Genomic DNA, 12,457 nt, shown 5'->3' on the forward strand with positions numbered 1-12,457 from the left:
AGGGAAAAGAAAATATTATTTTTAAAAAGAAACATTATGCTGGAAGAACAATATGTATGCATATAAGTAAATATAATTTATTGTTTTGGTTTTATTTAATTTTGGTTCATGGAGCTAGGGAGTTCAGCCATGTGATTTAATTGATTTAAGAAACTTCCAATAAGAAAACTTTCTCTACACAAAGGCAAATTAAGAATTGTACTGTAACTTGCCAGAGTCATACAGCCCAATTTGTAAGAGAAACAGGACTTGAATCCATGTCATCTTTACTTTAAGGTATATTCCCTAGCTACTAGTCCATGCTGCTCTACAATAAACACAAAATATATAGAAAATCATTTGGGGGCAAGGAGGAAGCACTAATAACTGGCAATCAGGAAAAATCTCTTATGGAAGTGGCTTGAGTTGAGACTTGATCATAAAGGAGGAAAGAGATCATTCCAGGAATTTGGCGATAATATATTCAAAGGCAGAGAAGCATAAGAAAGAAGGCCATGTGTATATGTCAAAATGTTTGTGGCAGCCCTTTTTGTAGTGGCTAGAAACTGGAAAATGAATTGATGCCCATCAATTGGAGAATGGTTGGGTAAACTATGGTATATGAATGTTATGGAATATTATTGTTCTGTAAGAAATGACCAGAAGGATGAATACAGAGAGGCTTGGAGAGACTTACATCAACTGATGCTGAGTGAAATTAGCAGAACCAGATCATTATACACTTCAACAACAATATTGTATGAGGATGTATTCTAATGGAAGTGGATATCTTCAACAAAGAGAAGATCTAATTCAGATCAATGATGGACAGAATCAGCTACACCCAAAGAAGGAACACTGGGAAATAAGTGTAAACTGTTTGCATTTTTATTTTTCTTCCCAGGTTATTTTTACCTTCTGAATCTAATTCTTCCTGTGCAACAAAAAAATTCAGTTCTACACACATATATTGTATCTAGGATATACTATAACATATTTAACATGTATGAGAATGCCTGCCATCTAAGGGAGGGGTTGGAGGAAAGAAGGGGGAAATTCGGAACAGAAGGGAGTGCAAGGGATAAAGTTGTAAAAAATTACCCATGCATATATATTGTCAAAAATGTTATAATTTTAAAATTAATTTTAAAAAGGTCATATACAGAATTATTATGTAGGTCACTTTAGCTTAATCATAAAAAAACATGATGGGAAGTAATGGGAAATCAGTCTGGAAAGATATCTTTAGCCAGATTGGGCAAATTTTTAAATCCTAAATAGAGGAATTAGCATTTTATTCTAGAAACAAATGTCTCTTTAGAAACATTAAAGTTCTTGAGCAAAGAAATGACATGGTCAGAAATATTCCTTTTGGAAAAAGTTTGGTAGCTGTGTGTTGATTGAAAAGAGAAAAATGCTTCTTTTTGGGAGATGAATTACAAGATATTGAAATATTGTATTGATTATATTGAAATATTGGTAAGGGTCTGAACAAGGTTGGAATCTCATGTGAGTGAAAAATGGAGAACTATTGCAAATGCTATTTTGAAGGTATCAACAAGATATCAAGATGATGCAGCATGGAGAGTGACTAAAGGCAACTCTGGTTGTAAACATGAGTAACAAGAAAAATGATAATTTCCTCAAGAAAAATGGGAGAAGTTAAAGAAGAGATAGATGATTTGGGGGAGGAATGATACAGAATTCTGTTTTTGAGATTTTGAATTTGATGACTTTATGAAAGAACCATCTGGTACCACCTTGGATTTTAGAAGCTACCCTGTGGCCAAAACAGCATAGAACTAAAAACCCACCAGCTTTTTACTCCACTGACTTTAAGCTAATGTAAACAATTTCTCATTTGAATGACAATGAATAGTTTTATTTTGGTTTTCCAACAGGGAGAAGAAGAAAAGGAAGAAAGTGTGCTCTCATCAAAGGCCTCCCTCTTTATTATGATTAAGTATGTATCAGCAACCCACAGCAAAGTGGATTGTGGAGTATTCAGATTTGGGATGGAGAGTAGTAGTAGTTAGCAAGGGTCTCTCTCTTCCTCATGTTCTTCCTCTCCACCTATTTTCCTTCAGTTCTATTCATGGACTGTCCTCCTTTACTCACAGGAATTGAGAACTAAAACTTATAAAAACCAAGAAACAACCTACCTTCTGGCTCTTCTATGCTGCTGGCTGCAGTGGTGGGTGGAGCCACAGGAATCTCTTTCAGAAGTCCAAGTAAGAAGAGCAAAAAGAATGAAAATAGAGAAAAAAACAGTATTAATTATTTTTTATCTTGGGGGGAAAAAGGAAAACAAACATACCAGTTATTTTCATTAAACATTTTTTGTAGAGAACCTGTTATATGCTTTGAATCACAAAAGGGGACAATCTTAAGAGAAGAATTATATATCAGATCAGAGGGCAGGTGAAATGAGCCACTTTGATTTGTTATAGTACGGTAAGGTCTTCCCAAAGATACTAATAATCTGCAGTCACTTGATAGTGAGTGGATGGACAAAGGGCCAGTTCAGGCCAACCAAATTCCCATTAATCCAGAATCAAAAAGAAAAAACTAAAAATGATGCTCTTGCACCAAAGGCTCACTTCTGTCAATTCCCTAATCCCCTAGTTTCATTAGGAAATTCCTTTTCTCTTTATAGTTAGAATATTTTTGACAAACTTATCTTAGTTGTGCTATGTTCGTTGACTATCATCAACCCATATACAAAGTAGAAAACACTGGGTGTTGCATGGAGGCAAAAATTCAGGATGAGGTCCTGCACACCCATAAAAACATCTAAAATACACAGGACCAAAACTTGTTGGGTTTTTCCTGAAGAGCATGTCAAAAAGCTAAGGAAATGAGGGATTTAGCAAATAAAATCTGTATTATTAACATTTCCTTTAAAATATAGTTTAACCTTGGGAAATGAGTGTAAACTGTAAACTGTTATTTTTACCTTCTGAATCCAATTCTTCCTGTGCAACAAAAAATTCGGTTCTACACACATATATTGTATCTAGAATATACTGTAATATATTTAACATATATAAGACTGCTTGCCATCTGGGGGAGGGGGTTGGGGGAGGAAGGGAAAAAATCTGAATAGAAGTAAGTGCAAGGGATAATGTTGTAAAAAATTACCCATGCATATGTACTGTCGAAAAATGTTATAATTATAAAATAAAATAAATTCTGTATTGAAAAAAATATATATATATAGTTTAACTTGTATTGACTAGGAGCTGGGCACTACTGGAGCCAAAGGTGCCCTGGTAGAAAGGAGACTCGGTTGCTTTCAAGGAATAACTATATGTGATTAGAGAAATTAGGGTATTAGGTGAGCAGAGAGATATTTCATATTTTTCAGGTTTGTATCTCTATTTCTAAAAGATTTAATTTTTTCCATCACTGTAATTCCTTTTTTCTCATTCAAGATGACCTTCAATTCGTAATGAAAAATAGAGATTATTCATTATCAAATGAAGTCAAAGATCCAAAGTTTATTTTCCATGAACAAGGGACAGACAGCATGTTCTCATCTCAGAGCCTGGCTCAATCTTATTCATAAAGATAAATCCATCTTGTCCATAGACTCTGAATCAGACATAACAATGAGCCTAGATCTTGTACGGATCCGAGTATAAACTAGTCATCCTGGAGCCAGACAGACTGTGACATCAACAGTGATCCTGGCAGAAAAAACTACCCTCATTTGAAGGTAAATCATGGTATTCCATAATGATATCCATTGTAATAAGATGCTGGATCTTAACTACAAGACATTTGTACAAGTATTTGCTGAGGATTTGGTATAAGAAACATATTTCACACCTCATTTGTCTAAGTAGGCTGAAGAACCAAAGCAATGGCATAAAACAATGGCACATAGCATAGACTTCTAGAAGAATAGTATAACCACTAGTAGTCTAATAATAACAAAATAATTATAATGAACTTTCCATTTATTTCATGAGGGCTCAAAAAGGACTGGCCTTAAGGTTGCCCCTGTATCTCAGACTATGTCATAAAACTAAGATGTTACCCTTAAGGGTTATACTCTATTCCCAGCACCAGTCAGCCTTGAAAGAGGATTAGCTATGTACAGCACACAATTCTGTCTACTTCATAGAGCTGGTGTCTGATGATTATAGAATACAGGCCATGTAAACAAGAGTCCAGAAAAAGTAACATGATCTCATTCTTATCTCCCTATAAGCTTCCCATGGCCAAGAAAATATTCACAGGGAAGTATGGAAGCACATGGCCCCATTTATGAAACTCCCTAAATAGGTGAAAAATAAAAAAAAGTTCAACAATATGGCTCCTGAATGGAGATTTTGGAGAGAAGAGTTACCCATACTATTCATAATTTTTCCTTTCTCAGTTCTACAGTTCTTAAACACAGCATCTCAACTACTTTTTTCCTGGTTGCTTCAGCTTATCAGTGACACTGTGTTTTTCTTTTTGTTTTTCAGAAAAAGGTTGAGTCTTTTCTTTTTTGCTTCATATAAAGGAGCCTGTTCTAAATAGATGTTCCTGGGAATCTCACCAACTATATGCTTGACAATTCAGATCTTTCAACAAGAAGGTTTTCACTAGTCATACATCTGCCTCTTTTAAGAAGGAGAAGTTAGGAAGTGGGGTAAGTAGAGAAAGATTTCATATTTTCTAGTGATTATATCCCTGCATCTAAAAATTCAACTGTTTTTCAATCTCGAATTTTCCACAGGGGATTTAAAAGACAGGGAATTAGTTTAAAATGTTAAATTTCAGCCATTTTTGAGCAATTTGAGAGCTTCTTGTCCCTCTTTAAAATGAAACCATTAAAAATGTTTTCATAACTCAAAATGGCTACATGGTTTTACTTCCAGCTTTACAAAAATGTTCCCTTTAGGGTTTTTTTAGACTTAGGCTGAAAAAGAATTTTTACATATTATAAACCCCTGATAATTGGGGAAAAATAAAAAGAAAACCACTTAACAAGTTTATATATAACATAAGCAAATAGTGGACTGAACTTTCCTGGGCTATTATTTATTATTACTCTATCATTGAAATACATAATTTAGAAACATATATTAACAATAACAATAACTCCAATATACAGAGCCAGATATCCAGGCAGTGGGGGGAAAATCTAATTTAGATTACCTCTTCCTTTCATTCCCAAGATTTCTTTTACTTGGTGTAGTCTAATATAATGTGTTTGAAAACCTCCCTATGACTAGATGAAAACCAAAGCAACTTCTCTCCAATGTAAGAGAAGAACTAAAGAGACCAGTGAAGGCAGGCTGCATTTGGTTTCTAATTCCTACAAAAGAATTAGAAAGACTCCAGGTATCTAGATTATAACACCTGATTTTTACTTTTTTGGCTAAGATTAGTTGATTGCTATCTTTCATTCACCCTTTAAAGTCATTGGGTCTAGACAGAGAGCCATCTCTGATAACAGAAATCAAGTTTTTTCTCAACTTTTAACTTCCCATTTCTTTTAACATGTTTCTTTACACTTGGGTATATATTACCATTTGCTCAAAATCATAGGATGGGGGGAAAATGTGTGTCACATGGCAGAACTTTATACAAAGACAGGAAAGCAAAATAGGTACAGTGGAAAGAACACTGGACCTCAAGTTGAAGACTTGGTTATAGGTTCAAACACTTAATTACCTTATGACCATGGTTAAAAGGGTTCAGCCTCCCTGAACTTCAATTTCCTCATCTGCAAAATGAAGCCTTAATGTGTGCACTCTTTGCATCACAGGGTTGTGAGGAAAGCAGTTTGTATATCTTAACATTAGCCCAAAGGACATAGAGGTGGTATGGGATAGGAACTTTATAACTTCTCTTATTTTCTCAAAGAGAACATAAAGTTCAAAATCTAACGGCATAATACATCTATACAAAGATAGAAACACCATCACCCATCTCAACATATTAATGGATAGTCCTAGTTTAAGTCCCAAACTTGTTAGGGTTCAAATGTTGCTGGTCTTGAAATAGCTAGAAGTATATGTGAAATTTAAGACTTACCCATCCACTTGTCTATTCTGTCCACTAGAAAGTTTGGGTTGCTTGGGAAGGAAACATAAAATCTGGTTCAGGTTGGGGGAGGGTAGTGAACAACCATTTGCCATATATCTGTTCTGTGTATTCAGGTCATGCTAATGTCTGCTAAAGAGGTCTGCTCAGGGTTAATTGAACAAATTATGGTAACTTCATGGGTCTTAGTTGTACTCATAGAATCTAACCCCTGTGGAAATAAATATGCCTAATATATTAGTTTCAACATTAGAATATATTGATTTATGCATGTTATTGTCTAATTAGGCATACAGCAATATTACTGAGACTTAAAATAAACAAAACCTTGTGACTGAGTTTGCACATATTAGTATTAATAGATGCTTAATTCACTAGGAAATCAGACAAGTCTTAAAAGGATATTTACAGATAAATTCTAATATTGCTACAGACTTAAAAAAAAAAAAAAAGATGATTCCACATACTTATACAGGGGGCAATGGGAGAACGGCTTTGCTGATAACCTTTGGCACATCGATTGCACGTGATACCAGTCACACCATCTTTGCAGGGACATTGACCCGTGGTTTGATTACAGGTCTTGCCAGCTGCACCCACGGGGTGGCAATCGCATGCTGTGGGGGGAAAACACATAACAATATCAGAGAAAAGGAAAATTGAGAATCGACATCAGATACAAACAATCCCAGAAAATCTCTCTTTCCCAAAGGGAAAAAAAAAATGAACCATGAGCCCTCTTCCTACCCAACTGAGGTGCAAATAAGGAAGGGTCATGCTTATTATCCTATAAGGATCCTGATGTGTTATGCAGCAAAATACCTAGGTCTGGGAAATTAAAACCAAACAACAAAAATGATGACAACTCCATACAAATTGGGGGATCTTGCTGTAATTTAAAAGGGAAATCCCAAAATTCAAGTAGAATAGAACCAAAATTTCCTAATAATAAATGGAGAAGAAAGTCTATGGAAGAAAAAAAGCATTTTCTATTACATAAATATTACATATCTAATAACTCTGGGATTCTCTGCATATTTAGTCCATCTTTAATTCCTATATGGTTGACATGGTTTTAGCAGATACATTTGGGGAAGAAGATAACTTGGTAAAAGATAGGACATCAATTATCTATATGATATGAGGGAGCAGGTAAAGGGAAAAGTCACTTGAGTCCCACCTAATTCTGACCAATCTGTCTGAGTTTCAGTTTACAGGAACAAATCATTATATTGTAGAATCATAAATTTAAAGTGGGAAGGAACCTTAGAGGTCACTGCATACACTACCCTCATCTTGTATATAGCTGAGGAAATGCAGACCCAGAGAGGTTGAGTAACTTACCCAGAAATACATAGCTAGGAAATACCTTAGGATTCAAATCCAACTTTTCCTATCCAGCTCTGCCCAGGTCTAACAGGGAGGGAATCTTCCAAGATTTTGACAGGAGCCCTTTTCTCTGCTCCCTCTATAATGTCTTGCTTAGTAATCTCATCAGTTTTCATTGATTCAGTTATCATTCCTAAGTAGCTGATTGTCAGATTTATATATCTAAACCCTAATATCTCTTCCGAGTATTTACATTTATAATTCAGACTTCTCAAATTGGATGTCCTAGAGGCACCTCAAAAGTAACATTACCAAAACTGAACTTTTAATCTTCCCCCCCAAATCCCTTTCTCTTCCCAACTTTACTATAATTGCCAAGGATACCATCATCTTTCCAGTCTCCCAGGCTCACAAACCTCAGTGTCAGTCTTGAAGTCTTCACTCAAACTCACCTCATATATCTAATCTCATGTCAAGTCATATTGATTTTACCTTCACAACCCCTCATTCAACCACCACTCTGGGGCAGGGCTCTTATTATCTTATTTCTAAAATATTATAAATAGCCTTCTGGCTACCTCAAATGTCTCCCCATTCCAACTTATCCTCCATTCAGTTGCCCAAATGATTTTTCCTAAATTGCATGTCTGACCATGTCATGGACGCCTTTCCCATTTCCCAAAATAAATTTCAGGGGCTCCCAATTACCTCTAGGCTCAAATATAAATTTTTTTGTTTGGCATTTAAAGTTTCCCCAATGAGAAAATGAAAGGATTAAAATACATGATCTCTGACTTTTCTTCCAGCTCTACACTTCTATACTGCTTCTTGTATCTAGATAAATCCACCCATTAGAGCTCCAACATTTAACTTCCTGAAAGCCCTAACCCCAAAAGCAGAAATCACAAATAACTCCTGGAGGTAGTAATTTCTTTCAGAAACATTACTACATGAGGCTTGCCAGCTTCCAAATGGATAACTACAGAACTCTAGAACCGTACCTGAAAGTACTGACCTTTAAAATTCCTGATTGGTTTCACCTCCTTAGCTCTGGATTAAAAATAATGAAATTTTTACCCAGCAACATTGGGAGTTCTTAAGACTGGCTAATTTTCCAGAGGAATGATATTGTAACAGCTCCTGGGATTCTACCAATGATCATTCTATTAGTTTCTGGGTATACTCTGTGTCTAAAATGAATGAGAATAGAAGAATTGAGATATTGGGGATAGGCTGGGTGAGAATCTGAAGCCAGTTATATCAGGGAAGGCTAAAATGCTACAAAAATCCCTATGATGTGGCGAATGGTAGAGTAGTGTAGGCACTAAAAGACAAGAGATCCTTATATGGAAATATTTCTTTATCTCTCTGTTTAAAATCCTATTATGTTCTATCTCAAGGTATTTTTTAAAATTATGTTCTAATAAGGGTTAGGATTTAAATAATTAAATATATAGAAGAACCTATGTCAGAGAACAGGCTATAAAAGGGCAATTTTTAATAAAGAAGTAAATGTGTAAATAAATAAATAAATAATCAACAACAAACATTTACTCAGCACCTATTATATGCCAGGCATGGTGCTAAAAGCGTGGGAGGAAGGGATGTTTAGTGATAGTAAGGAAACTCTAGACCTTTCTGGAAAGAAAAGGGCCATCATGAGGTTTTCATGCAAACCATGGTATGTGATTTTCTTTCTTCACTTTACAAAAAGATAGGAAGCAGGGCAATTAGCTGGAACTATGGAAGGCCTTGATAAATAATATCTAAGCAAAGTCAATTCCTTCCCACCCATAAATCAGGCTATACATAAATCAGAAGTAGAAGAAAAGTCACCATCTAGGGCTTAGGAGATCAAATTACTTCCGAAGCTCCAAAGCCAGAAGGCTTTTGACTTCTAGAAAGGGTTCAGTGAATTAGAAATGTGTTTTCCATTGAAGCCTGATATCTAAAGCAGATAGATTTAACTGTGTTTGAGAATGATTATGCGTTAATTGGTAAATCATCAAGGTGCTTATATTTCCTTAAATCTTACTCTTACAGTATTAACGTTTTCAAATGTAGTTAGGAATTAATTTTCATATGCAACTATATTAATAAGGATCTCCACTTTTTGAAAAGGGCTTAACTGAACTAAAAAGTCAAGTTATCACCTTTTATTACCAGTTAAGCACATTTATGGAAAGCCTAATAATTCAATTCATAAAGCACCTAAGAACTTCCACTTAACTTGTGGCAGCTACTTGAATTTATGGAGTAAAGCTTAAAAACAAAATTGCTTGAATACCAGTCTTTCAATTTCAGACCTATCAAATATTAGCTAAAACAATTTTTAAAATTTCCAATTAATAAGGTAAATGTGGAGGGCAATCTTTCTGAACTTTTTGTTTGGCTAATATTACACTTGGCCTCTGTCAGGTAATTCTTATAAATTGTAATTTATTTTTATTTCAAATTGAGGGGATCAATATTGATGAGTTCCTGGGGGGACACTGGATAGGGATCAGTTTAATTTTAGAGCCCCCACTCTATGGAGCCCCAATTTGTAGTGTCCAGCTAGAAATCCAAGTTATTTGAAACCTCCGAGGTTAAATTTCCCCTATAAATTTGTCCATGGCTCATGCCATCTTTGCTAAATCCCTTTTTGGGTCAGTACCCCATGGTGTTCTGTCTTGTTTTATCTTTCTCCTCACTACTGCTCCACACCTCATAGTGCCTTTCTCCTTCTTATAGCTAATTAACTCTTTTAGGGTACTAAACTCCTTTATGGGCTTAGCCGGCTAACTAAGAGCATACTCCAACCTCATGGAGTGTTCTCTTTTTCCTGGTTAATTGTGAATTTCACTAGGGAATTTGACTTTTCCATTGTTAATTATTAAAACTCCTTTCCTTGCCAACTCTCCCAACTCTATGTCATATTTACTATTCTTGGTGTCCATTGTACCTCTTCATTTTGTCTATAACCCCTTCTCCTAAATAAACCTACTTTTTGCCAAAGAGAATTCTTTGTGAATTCTTCAAATGAACAAACCCCATCATTTGATGATTACATCAGTCTCATCATTTGGTGCTAAACCCCAAATATGTGATTTGCAACTAGAAATTGCTACCATGAACACATCAAGAAGAAATATTAAAAAAATATAACTGGGCATTGAGACACTAATCACAAGAATCACATCAGCATTTTCCTTCCAAAATCTGTGGATGTGACGTGACAGGGAAGATTAAAAGACAAGAAAAGGAGTAAGAAATGATGGGAAAGAAAAAAGAAATGGAGGGAGAGGAGAGCTTGCACAAAACCGAACTTCAATTAGTAAAGGCATTTCTAACAATGATAAGGCTTTCTTAGTTTTTTTCTAAATACAGGGATCTTAACCTGGTGGTAAGAATTTAAAAATGAATTTGCTTTTTAAAAATATTTTTATCATTTATTTTAAAATAAATGGTTCCCTTTGTAATCCTATTTGTTATTTTAATCATTTAAAAACTCTGTCATGAAAAGGGTTTCACCAGATTGACAAAGGGGGCCTGTCATTCAAAAAAAAAAAAAAAAAAAAAAAGTTGAGAAGGTATGTGGATGTGTGTGCTGAGGAATGCAAATATTTCCTATTCTCTTGTCTCTGCCTATTCAGGTGCTACCTGACACAGAAATTTGTGTCTAAGCAAGAAATTTCTTACGAGTACCTTTCCAGAAGAGTAACTGTTCAATGAATATTTGCTGAATTGAATTGGGAGATAACAATACCTATTTCATATTTACTGGCTCTAAGTGAGTAGCAGAAATCTCCCCTAGCTAAGAGAAGCTTTTTCCTGCTCTTTTCAAACATGGATTTTTGCCTATGAAGAGCTAATCCCAATTCTTTTGTAAATTATATCCAATATGCAGAAAATAGGCAACATAAAGAATACAGAACTATCCTTTTTTTCCCTACTATGGATGATTTTTGACAGAGAACAGATAGAACAAAAATAGATCAAAGTTAATTGATAATCAAGGTAAAAAGGAAGATTAGATAGTAAAGAAATACCTACTTGCCCTTGATACATTTTAATCCCCAGGTCTAAATGTTCTCAAAGAACTAGCAAATATAATTGTTGAACCACTGTAATCTTTAAAAGATCATGGAAAATGGGGGGAAAAAAAAGACCTAATGAATGGAGAAGGGCAAATATAAAAAAAGAGAACAGAATGAACCCTGAAAACTATAGTTTAATTCCTATCAAAATCAAAGAATGTATAATTAAAGGATTATTATTGAATCTCAAAAATGAGTCAAAGATCACCAAGAAGCATATTCAAATATCAATAATTTTCTTTTCTGACAGGGTTCCTAATTAGGTAGGAAGAAGCAACATTGTAGCTATAGTTTATCTAAATATTAGTAACATATCTGACAGGCTAGAAGATAATATGTTATCTAATATGGAACTGCCTAACTGGCCAGATGCAAAGATGGGTCACTGATAGTTTGGTATTAACTGAGAAGGTTTAGTCCTATAGGGCAAAATTAAGAAAACTAAAACAGGCAAATTTATGCTTGATTTAAGCACCTTATTAACAATTAGGGCTATTCAAAAATTGAATGGGCTGCTCAGGAAGCAGTTAGTATCTCTTTACTGGAAATCTTCATGGAAAATCCAGATAACCATTTGTTAGCTATGTTGTAGATAGAATCTTTTTTCAGGTCTAAATGGATTTTTTCTAAATCTCAGTTTTCTGAGAGCTACTAAACTCAAACTTGGGCCACTTGAAAATCATTATCTCCCTTTGCTTTCAGATTAGGAATCATTTTTATTTCAAGCATTTTAATTTTTTGGGGGGTATAACTATGATTTTTATTAGTTTATGGAACTCCCCCAAATCCTTTACCAATCTCATTATAAATTTATACTATTAAGTATTGGATGTGGTACTAAGAAATTAAGTGAATTGCCAATGGTTATCCCACAGAACATGTCAGAAGCAACTCTTGAACTCAGATCATCCTTACCATAAGGTACGTTTTTTTCTTGATTGCTGACACACTGCCTTTCCATTTTCTTTTTTCTTCCCCCCTATTTCTACGTTTTTGTTAAAAAAATAATTTTTAAACATTTGTTCCTT

The 12,457-nt window shown here is 34.7% G+C and overlaps 1 protein-coding gene across 1 annotated transcript in view; it reads right to left on the reverse strand.

The window, feature by feature from the left end:
* Positions 1-12,457, reverse strand: part of NTN1 (netrin 1) — a 454,000-nt gene that overhangs the window by 142,566 nt on the left and 298,977 nt on the right. The window contains exons 4-5 of the mRNA XM_074311942.1: positions 6,489-6,638; positions 2,142-2,195 (exon numbers count right to left, since the gene is read on the reverse strand). Of these exons, the coding sequence (XP_074168043.1) occupies positions 2,142-2,195; positions 6,489-6,638 (204 nt within the window). The remainder of the gene's footprint in view (positions 1-2,141; positions 2,196-6,488; positions 6,639-12,457) is intronic.

This window comes from Sminthopsis crassicaudata, chromosome 4, assembly GCF_048593235.1.
Source record: "Sminthopsis crassicaudata isolate SCR6 chromosome 4, ASM4859323v1, whole genome shotgun sequence".
NCBI classification, from domain to species: domain Eukaryota; kingdom Metazoa; phylum Chordata; class Mammalia; order Dasyuromorphia; family Dasyuridae; genus Sminthopsis; species Sminthopsis crassicaudata.